At 40.1% G+C, this 17,932-nt stretch overlaps 1 protein-coding gene across 1 annotated transcript; it reads right to left on the reverse strand.

Annotated features, from left to right (window-relative positions):
• Window positions 1-1,007: 1,007 nt before the first annotated feature.
• Window positions 1,008-4,432, reverse strand: LOC136443957 (polycystin-2-like protein 2). The gene is made up of 5 exons (XM_066441339.1): window positions 4,380-4,432; window positions 3,590-3,820; window positions 3,213-3,297; window positions 2,564-2,796; window positions 1,008-1,719 (listed from the first exon to the last, which is right to left on the reverse strand). The coding sequence occupies exons 1-5, from the start codon at window positions 4,396-4,398 to the stop codon at window positions 1,496-1,498; spliced, it is 792 nt and encodes a 263-aa protein (XP_066297436.1). The 5' UTR covers window positions 4,399-4,432; the 3' UTR covers window positions 1,008-1,495.
• Between the last annotated feature and the right edge of the window lie 13,500 nt (window positions 4,433-17,932).

Raw genomic sequence — 17,932 nt, forward strand, 5'->3', positions numbered from 1 at the left:
TTACCTTTTGTAAAAAAAAAACACATTTTGAACAGCTCCATGTGTATAACCTTCTTTGTCTGTTTGCCTGTCGATAGATCCGATTTTCCTTTCAAAATGCTGTGAGGTATATGGAGTGCGTAACGGTGCAATATAACCTTGGACGCCGGGGGGAGCCACTTGATGGGCTAATTTTTTACGGGCCAAAACCATTCGAGGTTTTTTTCCTTTGGTAATTCAATACGACGACTTTGATGTAAACTGATGAATTGCAATTCACATATCGTTCTACATGACCAATCAACTTAATGATTTATCTTTACATCGATATTTAGGGTGAGAAAACATTATACTAGTAGTAGGCAAATATGCTGTCACAGTTATTGTTTGTAAAATAAACGCACCGGTTTTTACTGTTTTGATAATTTATTGACCTCCATTATTTAACTTTACAGCCAGCTAGTCTTTCCTGATACGAAACATTTACTGAAGTACTGCGCTCTCACTGTATCCTTAACATATTCTTAACAAATTATGTATATTCATAAAAGCATATATGCATATTTAAATGGAATAGTCAATATGGCCGAATTGATAGGCATTTGGCTTAAACTTCATAATAAACAAACACAGTATACGATTGGACCTAAAAGAACAAAGTATACGTATAGTGCTTTTAAAAGTGATATCCAGATTTACGGGCTAAATTTGCCACTTAAAAATGAATTTCTAACAATGGTCAATATATTCAGATAATTTGTAACATTACATCAACATGTCATAAAACAGTTGATAGCTCTTATATTATATATATTTACGTATAAAACTGCTCACATTCTTTTCGATCATATTCCATATGCAAAGCCATAAACCATGTATCATAAGCTCCCTCTGCCCTTACATTTACATCTGGCTTAAGAAGCGAGAAGAAGCTGAACCCATACATAATAGCATATATTACTCAAAATTAGTGCAGATATAGTAAGATATCGATCTTATATCGCCGCAAGGTTACTTCAGAATCTGTTTTATCACCATGACCTGTACTTAGCTTGAAACTTTGAAACTTTATTCAACATTTACAACATCGCAGGTTTATAAACCTGAATTGCGTTGCAAATTCACAACGTTAACAACCATAAACAATAAGTCAACATTCCATAAGAAAATGAGCAGTTAAAACTACACAGAGGCAAAGTACACTTGCCACGGTTACAATAGATATATAAAATCTGTCGAAAGTACACTGATATATAACTTGTAAGCACTTGTAAGAGCATAAACGAACAATAAAGGTCATTCATCCATTCTTATCACAACACTTTATCGAACAGTAAAAAATTGCTTAACATGACTCATTTATGATATGGAAATGGCGATTTTCTACGATAGGATCAATTGTAGTTCTATATATCCTTAAAATCAAATGTGCCTACAACCTTCTTATTAGAAGCCATTATGATATAGTTACAGACACCCATGATCGAAGGCCGGTGAAATGACATGATCAGAAGCCTCAATCTGAATCTGAAGCTGGTTCGATATTTATTGTTACGTTGTACTCAGTATTAATGACTGGACCAGTCTGTAGGGCACGTGTTTGGAACTTTGGTGCCTTGACGGTGAGAAGACGCCGGTTGCTTCGCGGAAGGACGGAGTTACAAATGGCCAGGCTTTCATCCAGCCCCTCCTGAAGAATGCGTAGGTTGGCCTGCAGCTCTTCCATCTTCGATACACCTTCTGAAAAAAGCAGTACAAGTCTGATTAACAACTAGTGCTGCCACCTCTGAACCGTGCTTCCTGACACTCAGCTTCTCCATCTTCGAAACACCTTCCAAGCAAAGCAGAACAAGTCTGATTAACGACTAGTGCTACCACCTCTGAACCGTGCTTCCTGACACTCAGCTTCTCCATCTTCGATACACCTTCTAAGCAAAGCAGAACAAGTCTGATTAACGACTAATGCTGCCACCTCTGAACCGTGCTTCCTTACACTCAGTCCTTCCATCTTCGATACACCTTCTAAGCAAAGCAGAAGAAGTCTGATTAATGACTAGTGCTGCCACCCCTGAACCGTGCATCCGGACACTCAGCTCTTCCATGTTTGATACACCTTCTGAACAAAGCAGAAGAAGTCTGATTAACGACTAGTGCTACCACCTCTGAACCGTGCTTCCTGCCACTCCATTTGAGGTAATCTTCCTACTCACTGACTCTCTGCCACTTTGTATTGAAATAACTACGAACACGTGCAAACTAAAACAAACAAACAAACAAACAAACAAACAAAAAACAAAGACTCCGTGCATGGAATCAGAAATCGTTCTGAGTATAACAATGATACAAAATCTATCCATATCCGATAGTGTGATAGACCTTCTAGACGCCAAGACGTTTCACCGTTAGAACGTTTCGCCCGCAAGAGGACGCCTATCCTAACTCATCCCTAACCTCAGTCTCAACCCTACCCTTGACCATGATGCAATGTCAATCATGATTATATCGCGCACTAATGTCATACTTCAATGGCCGAGTATTCCTTCTAAGTGCAATACTATCACTAGCTTGCTTGAGGTTATCTTACCTGTTTTATCCTCCTTATTTGGTGCGCTGTGGAAACCCAACATGGCCTTGAAGCTCCTCCACATGTGATCGGCAAGGTCACGGTCATGGGTGACGTCAACGTCGGCGGAGATGGCGTCACAGATGATGGTCATGAGGAAGTTCATCAGGAGGATGAAGATGCAGATCATGAAGGTGGTGAAGAACATGGGCCCGAAAAGAGGGTTGGAATCCAGCATTTCATTGGCGAAAAACCTGGAAAATAAGACAACAGGCATGAATATAGCATGAAATCCAATGCAAAGAAAAGAGGTTTCCGGAACCTTTCATGCGACCTTTCTGGGACCTTTGACCTAACTTCCTGTCAGTGTCCCCGGCATGCCTAGTATGTGGAAACCAGCCTGCCTTTGTACTTTGACCTAACATTTGACCTTCAATTCCTGTCATTCTGCAGCGACATCATATTTCTGTCGCTCTACTATATCGAAATAACTAGTACTCAGACACACAAGCAAACAAACAGACAAGCAGACATACCGTACGCTAATATATAACGTTCGAATGACGAAACAGAATACAATGTGAGTCTTGAACAACGATTTCGCATCTTTTTACGCATCATTGCTTTATGGTGGTACTCAGATCACTTCATAGTTATTAGGAAAACGTACCTTCCAAGCACCATCTCAAAGAGCGCGAACGTCGTGTGGTACAGGTCCGAGTAGGACTCCATGTGGGGCCCAAAGACGAGGTACCCTTAAACCAAGGACGAATACACGAGGTGTCGGTATTATACACTCATTTAACCCAAAATCGTTTACCTATATCAGTGCCACCACTCGAGATCACTGCTATACATTGATTTGCAAACAACATTAATTGACATGTGTACACACAGTACCGTTACGTTGAATTCAAGCTGCAGCATTTATTTCATTGGCTGCTAGAGGTCGCTCTGAAACACTCAATGTTAGAAAAAACAGTAATGCCAATACAACCATTATTAGTATTCACCGGTATTTCAAACTATTCCTTTGTACGTAAGTACCTGAGCTGATGAACGCCATGAAGGCGACCGCAGCAACGACCAAGAACGACAGGAGCTCGTCCTTCATGATGCCGGGAAGGGCCAGGAGTTTGCCGATGGTCTGACTGAAGCGGACGACGCGAAGTAAGGAGATGGTGTTGATGAAGACGACGAGACCCAGGACGTGCTTGAAGCATGCATCCCACCATGCGGCAGCCGTCAGGTCCACAAAGTCTTCAAAACCCAGCTCTCCTGTCAAATACACATAAAAATCAAAGATATCAAAACCGGGAGTTCTGGTGCAGTACCATGGAAAGCCGCTCGAGGTCAATAGTCTAGTCATTTCTTCATACTAGTATACCAAATATCATAAAGATAAACCCTTATTGAATCATTCTGATCACAAACAAACAAACAGACAAGCACACACACACACAGCTTCCTGGCGAAGGTAATTATGGATAGAATGAGATGCAGCACTAATAAAAGACGCATTTCAATAACCAGATGTAAGATTTCGCGTTACAATTTTTAACAAAAAAAGTTCTTCATGACGGGGAATATGAGCAAACCATATTAAAAGTCTTTACTTTAATGTGGACTTCTGTTTTGTTACATAGTTATTCAAATTCAGTGTTCAACAAAGTTTACCCCCTAATGATATAGTGGGCTACTAGATGAATGTTCTTTTACTGCATCTGTCTTAGGTACGAGGTGTTAACACGTAAGAAAGACTATAATATCAGACATAAAAGTTGGATTTCTTCCTGTGTTTGAAATGAAGGCGTGATTTGTTAAACCTGGGACATACCGTTACTCTTGGCCACCATGTTGAGTGTATCAGTGGCCACGGCGTACCGCTTGATGAAGGCTCAATCCTTGGTCCCTTACTCTTCATCATTTACATCGATGACCTGACAGAAAAGTTAACAAACACAGCAATGCTGTACGCCGACGACTCATCGATCATGAGAATCATGGAGAGGCGAGAAAGAGCCAGAGCAGCTCTGTCGCTGAACACAGATTTGCAAAAAATCCAGAACTGGGCAGATTGCTGGAATGTCCTCTTCGGCGCATCCAAGTGCAAATGCCTGACAGTCAGCAATTTAAAAGACGCAGAAGGAAACCATCCCGAACTCAACTTTATGGATACTACTCTTGCAGAGGTAGATGAAGCTGAATTGTTAGGGTTAACGATCCGAAAGGAACTGTCCTGGACACACCACATAAAGAAGATGGCGACGGATGCAGGAAAACGCCTGGGACTTCTGAGAAGAGCCGCCCCTTACTTGACTCCACAGCAGAGAGCCACCATCTACAAAAGTATGGTACGATCCTGCATGGAATATGCCTCTACAGTTTGGATGGGAGCTTGCCCCACATCACTGGACCTGCTTGATGCAATTCAACGAAGAGCCATAAGACTTATAAATCTCCCACAAGATGAGTTGGACAGAAACCAGATTCAGCCCCTGGGCCAACGTAGAAACGTAGGGGCCCTCACTCTCCTACATCGCATGTACAACCACAACGCTCCCTCACCACTCATCAGCCTACTCCCGGGACCGTACGTACATAGACGTGAAACCCGCTTGTCAAGATCACAACACTGCAACGCTCTGGAACCCGTCAAGTCGTCCACAACGTCACACAGAAGAACCTACCTCCCAGCCACCGTTAAACTCTGGAACTCTCTACCACAGGACATTGTGACTCTTAAGGACAAATGCAAATTTAAGACTTGTATTAATCGCCACCTTAGTGTCCCTCGCCAGCGCCCTACTGTATAGTTACGGGTCAGCTGCTAAGCTAAGAAATGGTGCTAAGCATAGAAAAAAAAAAAAAAGACAGAGATGACTGTGGCCGCACCGACGAGGCCGACCCATCCAAGAGCATTCCAAAGCGAAGCACAATACCCCCACCCCTCCTTCACCACTGTCTTGACCTCCTTTAAGAGAAGGACTAGGTAGAAAAGCGTGAAAACGATGTGCAGGAACAAGCTAACATGATCATTATCGCTTTCGTATTGAAACAACCGAAAAGACGTGATCGTCGCTTTTGGCATGAGGCTACCAATTCCGGAACGGTCTATGGCCATCTTTACAACACTGAACAGCTTCAAATTGGGGTTGTAGAAGTTGATGTCGATTGAGACGGACTTTGTGTATTTGTCCAAATATTTTGAATCTCTCAGAGCACTAATGAACGACATAGCGGTTTTATAGTCTAGAGGGAGGTTGAGAGAGTGAAGGTTCTTGCAGTTAGATTTTGTGTAGTTCGGGTGACTTGAGAGGGTAGGCATATCGAAACGCCAGCTGGTACAAGACATGTTCCCTGGTAGAACGTCCCAGCCGCGGCCAGTATCTTTGTCATTCGCCTTGGCACCTGCATCAAAGAACAGGTCGTATAAAATAGAGTTAAAAGGTTATTCCAACACAAAAAGTTTACACATCGAACGGTTTGCAATCATAATACTGTAAGGGTACCATATTTTATTCCATGGTGTAGGGATCTCATGGACATTCTGTATATGTTGCTAACTACCAACACAGATGAACTGTCATGCTAACATTAGATATGTGGACAACAGATCTGGCTATACTACCGTTAAATCTTTCATATCATTCTACGGTATAATCAATTAACATGTCAGTTCAATGCTGTTCCTGTTGAGTAAAGGAGCTTAGTTGTTACTCTTTACATTTATATACACACAAGGCACTCTTAAGTTGAACTGCACTTATCATCGCTTTTAACATGATAGTGGATGATATCTTAAACGTCTTACTGATTTAAAAATATACCCAGTTGCTTGAGTACCCTATGTATTGTGTATTTATTTATTTATATTTCATCTTGAGACACCTGGTGATAGCTCATTTCCATTGGGGCCCAGTATAACATATACAGTCAAACCTGCCCAAGGCGATCCCCCGAGAGACCGAAGAAAAGCGGTAGTTAGGATAGGTGGTTGCCTTGAAGAGGATCAACGCACAAGTTCCCAAGTTGAGATGTTAATCAATACAGTATTACATAGATGGATGAAAAATGATGTAATTTTAGACAGCATAACTACTACCAGGTTTAATTTCGATTGAAGTTCCTACAAAATTATATTTTTCGTTAATCGTTTTAATTTTGGTGTGCATCGTGTACACATTCTGTCATACTTTTGACTTTGGTAGATAAGTGTCCAATGGTAGTGTATGTGTAACATGTTACAATACCTGAGGCAAGAATCCAGTGTACAGGACCTCCATACCAGACTCAACTGGAAGTAGCTGAAGCAGCGTAGAAAAGAACATATGTGTGTCATGTTTTTTAAATGTATAAACGGGCTTGTCCCTTCATACTTGGATGCCAACCCCGATGAAATAAAACCCTGGATGTTCTAGGTACAATCTTGAGAGAGAATAGGGAGAGGATATAAACATCTTCCACGAAGATTATTAAAAGTGAGGAATGTATTGGCCTCTTCGCTTATGACTCTCATACAGTTGACATGATTGCTGCAGATTACCATATATGTATATATGGGGCAAACAGAACAATGTTTTTATCTAAATCCTCCAAGCAGGATACATCCAAGGGAAAATTGCAACATATGTGGGTGCGATTTTGTCGTCATCAGGCCACAGCAAGTAAATTCTATGGATGACATCCTCTGCAGACTCCAAATTTAGTGCGCGCGGGCGAAAAATAACGAGGGGGGCCAAAAAAACAAGACATCCATATTTTCAAATACCATAAAGCATGTAAGAAGAATTGAAGCGATAAAACACGTTATCACAACAAGTCTTTTGTCCCTGTATTCAATAAAACATTAACTAGCACTGATGGCAATATCAAAATTATGAAATTATATATTCAGATCCGGGTTTGTATAGAACATCAAGAAGGCAGAGACAACGTTTTCGTTACATTACCACTAGGCACGGAAGTCTCCTGAGTCATGAGGCAGACTGACTACATGTTGCTGGCTCTCCTCACTTTTCCTCAACTGAAGTTCTGTTACAGACTAGCTCTCCGCTATTGCTGTCCTGGCTGACTGAATCGCCGTGCCTTAGAATTCACCCGTCTTGTCTTTTTGCCTTCAGCGTACAGACAGTTAGACAATGGTCTAGTCATTAGTTACTTCATCTGACCCTGTTATCGAATTTGATAATAATGGCACAGCATTTACAAATTTGATATGAGGGCTGTGCTGTCATCCATGAAATTTACTTGCTGTGGCCTTAAGCATAATACAAACTGAAGCTAGGGGCAACAAAAGCTTACTTAAGTTTGCGATAGGGCGGTGTTTAAAGTTGTCGGATGGAAATTTGTCAGACTTGTAAAGAAAAATAGTCGTGTTCCCAGGATTGCTTCTATTGTGTCCAAAAATTACAGATCCGGGTTTATATAGCACATGAAGAGGGCAGGGACAATGTTTCCGTACACTACCACTAGGCACGGAACTCTCCTGAGTCATGAGGCAGACTGACGGTGACTTCATGTTGCTGGTTCTCCTCACTTTTCCTCAACTGAAGTTCTCTTACATTCTAGCTCTTCGCTTGCTCCCCTGTCTGACTGAATTGCCGTGCATTAGAAATCACCCGTCTTGTCATTCTGTCTTCAACAATGATCTACTCAAAACGCATGGCATTAATTACTTCATCTGACCCTGTTATCGAATTTGATTATAATGGCACAGCAATTATACAGACTATGTCCTAATACAAGTTTGATATGAGGGCTGCACTTTGTCTTCCTGTAAGTTGTGGATGAGGAGCAATCTTATTACAGCTTGCGTACACAATAATTGTACAACGCATTTGTACGGATTTATACACTACTTACATGTGAAAATGCCTTTTTACGGTATCTAAAACGGTTTTGCAACATATTGCACTATCATCGGTATGATGACCATTGTCAAAGGGCAAAAAATCTTATTTTTTTATCATTAACGGGGGTTGCCCTAACTTATGACACGCCCTAACATGTGACGGTTTTGTTAGTGATCTTCTTATGCATAAGTACGCCGTGTTTGTGTCCACTGACTATGCTAATAAGGAAGGTAAATAAACCAAGTTCATGCACATAATTGTTATTTGCATTCAAAACATATGTGTACATATTCATTTCTTGTTTTGTCGAGAATAGTATTTTGACAATAATGATGGCAACGCTGAGTAGAGGGTCACTGCGTAGCTAGACGGTCCGGCACCTACATGTAAATATACGACCTGTGCCAAGCAAATATACAACTGTCATACACATAAAAAACATAACTTCATACAACACAAAAAATTGGGTCTTTAAGTGTTTTTTTGAGAGGAAAACCAACCAAAGAAAACAATGTAAACATCGCTGCCGTCTGGCGACGTTGCTTTCCCGCCATTTTTGTGGGCCGCGATGGTGGCGGACGGCGATTCAACGCACAGCTTTGTAACGCTCTAACATGTGATTGGTACCGTCTATAAAAAGTAAAATGAATACAAAGATGGCGAAGATATTTCCCAATAAGTAGACGATGTATTGTTGATGTAAGCGGTGTCGTTTTTTCGTAATGATTTTGTAAGTCGGGTCGCATGCAAGACGTACGTCGGGCCGCGCGCGAAGTGCGTAGTACTCAAGTACTTTAAGGCCAGTCCCAACCAAGTAACTGGGATATATGAGTCATACGCTGTTGTCGGGAAAATCTCAGATATCTTGAGACTGACGCGGCAGAATTGCTTGAAATTTTGAGGGCACTTAGACAAGGAACCATTCATTTTAGAAATGTATAACACGTGTGGCAAATCTACATAATATTTCTATAATCTATTGAGATATATAATGTTAGATTTTACAAAGAATGGCTCGCGCACCACCTTTGCCGAAGGCTGGGAATGTTGAATTTTTTAGAGGACATAGCGACAGTCACATAGTGTAGGAATAAGTTTCCAGAAAATAAGAATATGGTCAAAATAATATGAAAATGTAAAAATTCGCTCATTTCGACCATATTTTGGGGGGTTGCTATAACATTATCAACAAATAGTTAAATATGCAATATAAAAATGCGTTTTCTGTGTAATCATTCATATAAACCAACTCCTTACGCATTGTTTGCACCAAATATAAGCTTTGTAGCTCTTGGCTAAAGGTGGGGCCCAAAGCTTTAAAGTTTTGATACATATATTCCTTAAGTTTTCCGTCTCTTGCCAATCCATCAAAGTCAATCAACTTGACAGCTGAATATCTGTCAAAAGATAACTTGTATTTAGCACCCTCTCTCGAAGTCATTATGTGCAATTATCTTTGATTATGCATAGAGTGCAGACAGAAACATCCTGATGGGCGAGCAGAATAGGCCTGATTTTGTAAAATAAATACTCAGTGTTTTTGTTGAAAAATGATAGTGTTGGCTAAAGATTCTTGGGTAAAGCAACCTCCTTGGGTAAAGTGAAGAACGTGAAGGATTTCCCGGACAAGATAAAGTAATAGCCTGTCTCATGGTATATTGACATAATTAATTACATAGTAAATTGACTATCAAATCATGACCACATTACGGTAAATGACATTGTTTGGGAACACTTTGTTTTCTTATAATTCATCTGTTTGGGTCCACACACTATAACAGTTGTGAGGCAGTGCTCCTAGACAGACGTTATACATTTCCACAAGTCCCGTTTTATATAAAAGAGAGCGAATGATACTCTACATGTCTCTACCCCGCGAGACAAAGGATGGATGTGTATTGAGTGTCTGGCATAAACGTACACCTACAGTTACAATCAGTAGTATCATCTTTTGTTATGTTATGTAGTTTGGAAATGCCATCATGGTAGCTTTGGGGATTTAAAAAAAATGAATTTGTTTAATTTTTCAAACAATAACATACAAGCAAATAAGCACTATGACTTTTCAGTACACACTAACATTGTCACAACAAGAACCCATAAGAGAGAATTTCTGAGCAGCTTTGTCTTGATTTGTCCTTCAAATCAAGCAAACGAAGAATAAAAATTGTCTGGAAATTACAAAACAAAACATGGCTTGCCAGTTAGTTTGGTTTTGATACCGGCTTTATACATTGTTCGGGTTGTTGCGCTCTATAGGGACAAGAGTTAACACAGTAGGCCAAGAAGACACTTTGTGATTTGAACCTATCTTCTTGTATTAATTCGACAAAAGTCTGATTTGAATTTAGGGTTGCAGCTGTGATATTGCCACAATACAAATGTTCAACAAATGTTCAAGGTCAACCGTTGCCATCAATAGTAGACTCAGCTCCTTTTCAACAAAGGAACCCCAACAGATTTCAAATCATATGTTGCTGGTAGTGAATAATAATACAGAGACCGAGGCATCACAAATCAGCCTGTATACATTTTTTAATTTAACAGAATGTGTATAGTTCGGCACTTTTTATAGTATTACCTAGACACATTACCTGGAAAACATACTACAAAAAATTACCATCATTGTAAAATGCAACAACATTTATTTGTTTTTGAATTGAGTGGTTTGGGTCACGTGTCAACATTTGCACTTTTGTGGCTAAACAAGGCTGGCTCAACTGTTGGACAGATGGCAGACAATACATGTGTATTGTCTTATGCATGCTGTCTGACAAATTCATCAGACACCAATTGTTACACTGCTTGAGCTTTATAAATGTATGAGGAAGAATACTCCTGTTCTTCACACATTTTACAACATCATGTTTCTATCTAATATTTTTTATAAACTTTATGACGTGAAATAATCTTGGTATGATAGCAACAACCAGACTTTAACCATTCTTTTACATCAGACACGAGCCATAAAACCAAGAACAAATTTGTTAACCTGAATAAAAGATATCCTAAATGTTCACACGTATTGTCTGGTGGTTAGCAAGAGGCCATTGTCTATAAGACATGTTGACAAAACCAGAGCTGAAACCAAGGAGGTTGCTGAAACTTAGCAATTGGCTGTTTTCAAACTTGATCAAAGGTAATAAAAAGCTTATCAGATTTCAGGTAACTGCAGAGAAGTTCTTCTACTCTCCCCTCTTTCTCTAGCAGGACCCTGCCTGTGATCGAAACTTGCTGAGAATTGTAGTTTCATATAGGATTTTGGATGTCTGAGTATTCTCCAAGCAGAGGTTTCGGTCGAGTGGGTTAGGAGAGTCCGGGGGTTTTAACGTTTCTCTTCCTTCTTCAGGACTGTCAATCCATGAAGGAAGAAAAATGCTAAAAATCCCCCACTCGACCAAAACTTCGGATTGAAGATTAATGTCTGAGGCGGGGAAAGTACAGTGGACAGCATGGCAGGGTATCCAGTTAGCGCTCAATGTAATGCTAATAGCAGGCGGGGGAGTGGGAGGTGAAGTCTGAGCAATTATCGCCTCACCCCAGCACACGTTCACACCATTGCCATAGCACCTTCCTCATTTAAATGTCATTATAATATGATAATTAGGGCTTTGGTGGGGATAGCTGGAACTGGCCTTAAAGTGCTTGAGTAGCCTATTTCCCGTGAAAACATGAGCTGGGATGCGCTAGATATAGCCCTTCTCACATGACGTTAGAAGTGCACAAAATTTTCCGGTCAGAAGAAAGCTATAATATAGCAGACTTCAAGCCTTATTTACATTTCCCTATCTTCATCGCCAACTTCCGTTGAGAGCAAAATTACCAAAGCGTAATAATTTTGGCACACTATCTGGCGTAGCACTAAATCAGAAGGTACATTCGTGAAAATATTCATGAACGTTCATGAATGTTCATAAACAAACATAAAATTCATGAATCCTTTTTTTTTTGCATTTTGAAAGTTTTCACATCTCAAGATATATACAAATCTGCTTCCGGAATCGAGTCTCTTGGCATATCATAACATCTCAAATTTATCCCGGATAAAAAAATACAATGGCTTACAAGACGAAATCCAGAATCTTGATTGAAAACGAACCTTTATTGACTATATTCAGAGTACATTTGTGTAAAGCTGTGTAATTATACTAGTAATAGTTGTAGCATATGCTCAATTATCCTAGAGTGTGTAACGGATAGTATGTTTTGTTGGCTTCTGTGAGAAATAACTATAATAATACAGTGTTTGCAATTCATTCATACGTCAATGGTGAGCCTTGTAATTATCTATACCATTATATAATCTTTATTGTATTTGAGTATTCCTATACCCGAGGGGAGACTGTAGAGGGTGACGTGTTGGATGATAAGAGAGCACATTCCCTCCCATTCCTTACATACATGTATATGCACAGCTAGGGCAAAATGAAAGAATAATATAAATTCCAAGCTATTTTTTTTTTGCTGTCTTGTTTCTTATCATATGTTTCTTATCATATGTCTTTATATTAACACAAACTATCCAGATAATTGATATACAAGATCGGCGCGTTTTCTCACAATTCAGTTCACCCTACAGTTCTGGACGAGGTCGATCAAGTTGTTATTCTTTTAAATCTAATCATTGTAAAACGACTTATGTGGGAAATTTCACGTGGATGTGAAGTGAGATACGTAAGGTAAGATGTGTTGCCGGAAAACCACACGAAACACCGTCAAAGAAATCGTGAAAAGTGATCGGAGGCTGGCCGCATTGAGGTTTTTAATGAGAACAGATTTTCAAGAACTCGCAAGTACATGTGAAGTAAACTACGTAAGGCCACACAAAACATGAGCACAAAAAATCGTAGAGGTTATTAATGAGAACGGATTTTGGTCGTCTGAGAGTAAATCTACCCAGTGTATTGTAGTGAAATAAAAGCAATAAATGACGTGAACGAAAATTGTGCGAAACAAGCGGCCGTATTCATCGTAGGTAAATAATGAGTCGTCTTAGGCCATGTATTTATAAATGTTTCTAAATGTCCATTCCAATCAATGATGTTTACCTCCATGAAAAATGGGTAGCAAAATTTCACGGTGGAGGGAAAATGGACATTTTCACTAAACCTCTAGATGGATTGGGCCTCTGGCGTGTGACCTTGGTACTACTACGGGACTTTAAAGGAGTAAAATTGCCAAATGGAATAACCAAAGGAAGAAACCTCGAATGATTTTGGCCCTGCCAAAATTCAGTCCATCAAGTGCCTCCCCCTGGCGTCCAAAGTTATATTGCACCGTTACGTACTCCACATGCCTTACAGCATTTTGAAACGAAAGTCAGATCTATATTGACAGACAAGCAGACAAAGAGCGTTGTAATCGTTCAACGTGTTCTTTTTTCATTAAAAAAGGCTAAAATTTGAACGTCGTGTCTATTCAGAATCATACTGTTAAAAATTACAGAAAATGTGCACGCGATCAAAATGATCTATGACATAATATCCTATTGTTTATGCCCATGGTCACTACATAAAACGTATGATCTATGACATGATATCCTATTGTTTATGACAGGTCCTAAATATTGTAATTGTTGATGTTAAGTGGTCACATTGTGGAAAACAAAGTCAAAAAAGGCTTAGAAAATCAACCCCTTTGCGAGCCTTCCACCATTTCCCCATGTCCGAAAAGACCGTAATTTTGCAAGTTGACGGTCGTTTAAATACTTTTCAGGCCGCAGTCGGGAGCGGTACTGCAGATTAGGCTCGGATAGGGTTTATAGTCCCGACTTGTTAAATGTAGAAATATGGAAGACGTTAGCCTTAAGATAATTGAAAACCTTCCTAAACAGGTCCAGACGTCTTCATGCACATTCAGAATGACCTTGAAGCTTGTTATAAACACGAGTTGACGTGGAAATGACGTGTTTTTAGGCGCTGCGCGAGAACCCATGTACCACGCCACCTTGCCAACCCGTAGAAGGGACACCTATATGTTCATATACACATCATTACCTTCGCCAAGAACGTTCTTTATCTGGGACCGATTGTGTGTTTTGCATGTTTGTCTGTGGACAGAATAACTCAAGAAGCCGTGGATGCATCTTTATGATCTTTGGTACGTGGGTTGGGGTCAGGAAAACAAAGTTCAACTTCAATAGTAAGCCTCCTAGTGTCTTTCTACAGTGCTGCAGTAGTGCAGGATTGCGACCAGGAAGCTATTCTTCATTGTTGGGCTGAGGGAAGCGCGGGCATATGTAGTGAAGATATCAGGTCTCTATCAAAGCCAAGCACACCTGGTCACTACTATACTTCTTGATATGTCTTGGGTTCTCTTACGTACAGCGGTTAGACGCCGCCTGAGCCTTGTACGCCTGAAGCTTACACGGCTTAACGTCACAAGCCGTAATAACGAATGCAAAGAATGCAAAGAACCCATCATGTCCGACATACCCTTAGGGCACTGGCAGTATCTCTGTTGTTTCAATCACAGAACAGGACAAGTGGGTCACAACATGTTCGCAAGCATGCCACGCGGAATACCTGTGGATATTAGTCTGGGTTTTAGCATTGGTAGAGTAACTAGGTTGTTTGAAGCCGGTATAGCGTCTAGCCTCATTTACGTATAACCTAACTGGCAAACCTAGATATTATATTCGTATGTTAGAGACGTACGACGCAAGGTATGTTTTATCACTTATGTCAACAAATATTCGTAAGCGGACAAGCGAGAATAACCCATGTTTTGTGGATAAGGAGATGCATAAACCTTCAAGTGTATGTTGATTGGGAGTAAACCAAAAATGTCAAAGAAACCTGAACTCACCTTATCTGCTGACGGGAACCCAATACAGCAGGTTACAACTATGAAGCTACTTGGGAGTACATTGGATCAATGTCTTACATGGGACCTCCACATAAAAGAAACGACGAAGAAAATGGCTCGATCCTTGGGTGCCATCAGAAGAAGTGCGGCATATTTGGACCAGTCGTTGTTGAAATTGTTGACGGAGACACTCACCTTGACACACTTGGACTACTGCACAGCGGTTTGGACTTCTACCACACAAAAAAACATCAATGCTCTACAAGTGATGCAGAATAAGGCGGCAAAACTTATTCTGGGATCTTACCGAATATCAGTCAGGGAAATGAACTGTGCGTTATCATGGCAGACTGTGACCGAGAGACTTTTCACCAATAACATGTGCAGTTTCCATAAGATACTCTTCTTCAAACAACCATCCACTCTCCACAGTAAACTACACCTCGTATCCGACCAACATACTTACAGCACAAGATCTTCAAAAAGGAACGATTTCAAACTGCCAAAACCTAAAACAACAGCTGCAACAAAGTCTTTTCTCTACCGGTGCTCAAAATCATACAACGCTCTTCCATATCATATCAGAACATCTGTACCATCCACATTCAAAATACACATCAGAGACAGAGTAAAAATGGACACAAACATTATGATATGGTAGCAATTTGAAATTTGAAATTGATGTAAATATGTACATATCATGTAATGTTATGTTATGTGTATGTGTCCCAATGTAATCTGTATGTTCAGCATGATGTGACTCCAGGAAGAGTAGTGTAGTACACTCGTGTACTCACTAATGGAGTCCTTTTACCAATAAACAATAAACAATAAACTTCGGTTACCCCCAAATAACCCCGCTAGGGGCAAAGTAGGGGGGGGGAGGTCCCAGGCTAAGGCGGGCAGGCCTCCAGCCTGGCGCGGAATGACTCAACGGTGGGAGCCGTAACAACCGCGCCAGGCAGGGCGTTCCACTCGGGTATGGTGCGGGGGAAGAAAGAATGTTTGTAAGAGTCTGTCCGGGCGTAAAGTGGTTGAAATTTGAGCGTATGGCTCAAACCTACTTTAGCTTTTGCGCTTTGAGTGTTTTGTTGCATTGTTTGTAATGTATGTTGTTACAAAAGTCAGTCAAAATCATGACGGTCCGCCAATCCCTTATTGAGTTATTCTCTTACAAAGTCTGAAACAAAATCATACCCAGCAGTTTCAAACAAACCCCTATGAGACCCGAACCTACCCCACTTAATTTCTGTCCCTAGAGCTATCTACCACTGAAAAACGATCATAGGATGTCCACAATACGAGCTTGGAAAACCGGTAATTCCACTGCAGTACCGTAAAAAGCCAATAGGAGGCCCAGTATCAAACTTGGCCTTCGTTTTCCCGACTTCTACCCACATACCATAGATATCATAAAGATCCATTCTCATCTGTGTTATGCTGCTCGCAGACAGACAGCTAGACATACAAACACACAAACGATACAGAAAACATAAACTTCTTGGCGAAGGTAATTATGTGAACGTAAACATAGGTGGCGCTTCCACGGGTGGGCACAGTGTTACATACACTTCTCGTGCAGCGCCTAAAAACACGTCATTTTCACGTCAACTTGTGTTTATAATAGGCTTGAAGGTCATACTAAATGTACATGAAGACGTCCGGACCTGTTTAGGAAGGTTTGCACTGAGCTTGAGTTTAACGTCTTATATATTTTTACATTTTACAAATCGGGACTATAAACCCTATCCGAGCCTAATTTGCAGTACCGCTTCCAGTCGCGGCCTGAAAAGTGTAAAGACGACCACCAAATTGCCAAATTTCGGTCTTTTCGGGAATGGGGGAAATGGTAAAAGGCTCGCAAAGGGGTTGAATCTTTTTTGGCGTCTTTGACTTTGTTTTCCAAAATGCGACCATATAACACCAAGAACGACAATATTCATGACATTTTACATACAATCGAATTTTGTGTCAATATAGATCATATGTTTCTTATGCATTGTATCTTTACATCGATATTTAGGGTGAGAAAACATTATACTAGTAGTAGGCAAATATACTGTCACAGTTATTGTTTGTAAAATAAACGCACCGGTTTTTACTGTTTTGATAATTTATTGACCTCCATTATTTAACTTTACAGCCAGCTAGTCTTTCCTGATACGAAACATTTACTGAAGTACTGCGCTCTCACTGTATCCTTAACATATTCTTAACAAATTCTGTATATTCATAAAAGTATATATGCATATTTAAATGGAATAGTCAATATGGCCGAATTGATAAGCATTTGGCTTAAACTTCATAATAAACAAACACAGTATACGATTGGACCTAAAAGAACAAAGTATAAGTATAGTGCTTTTAAAAGTGATATCCAGATTTACGGGCTAAATTTGCCACTTAAAAATGAATTTGTAACAATGGTCACTATATTCAGATAATTTGTAACATTACATCAACATGTCATAAAACAGTTGATAGCTCTTCTATTATATATATTTACGTATAAAACTGCTCACATTCTTTTCGATCATATTCCATATGTAAAGCCATAAACCATGTATCATAATCTCCCTCTGCCCTTACATTTACATCTGGCTTAAGAAGCGAGAAGAAGTGAACCCATACATACTAGCATATATTACTCAAAATTAGTGTAGATATAGTAAGATATCGATCTTACATCGCTGCAAGGGTACTTCCGTTTTATCACCATGACCTGTGC

This window comes from Branchiostoma lanceolatum, chromosome 10, assembly GCF_035083965.1.
Source record: "Branchiostoma lanceolatum isolate klBraLanc5 chromosome 10, klBraLanc5.hap2, whole genome shotgun sequence".
NCBI classification, from domain to species: domain Eukaryota; kingdom Metazoa; phylum Chordata; class Leptocardii; order Amphioxiformes; family Branchiostomatidae; genus Branchiostoma; species Branchiostoma lanceolatum.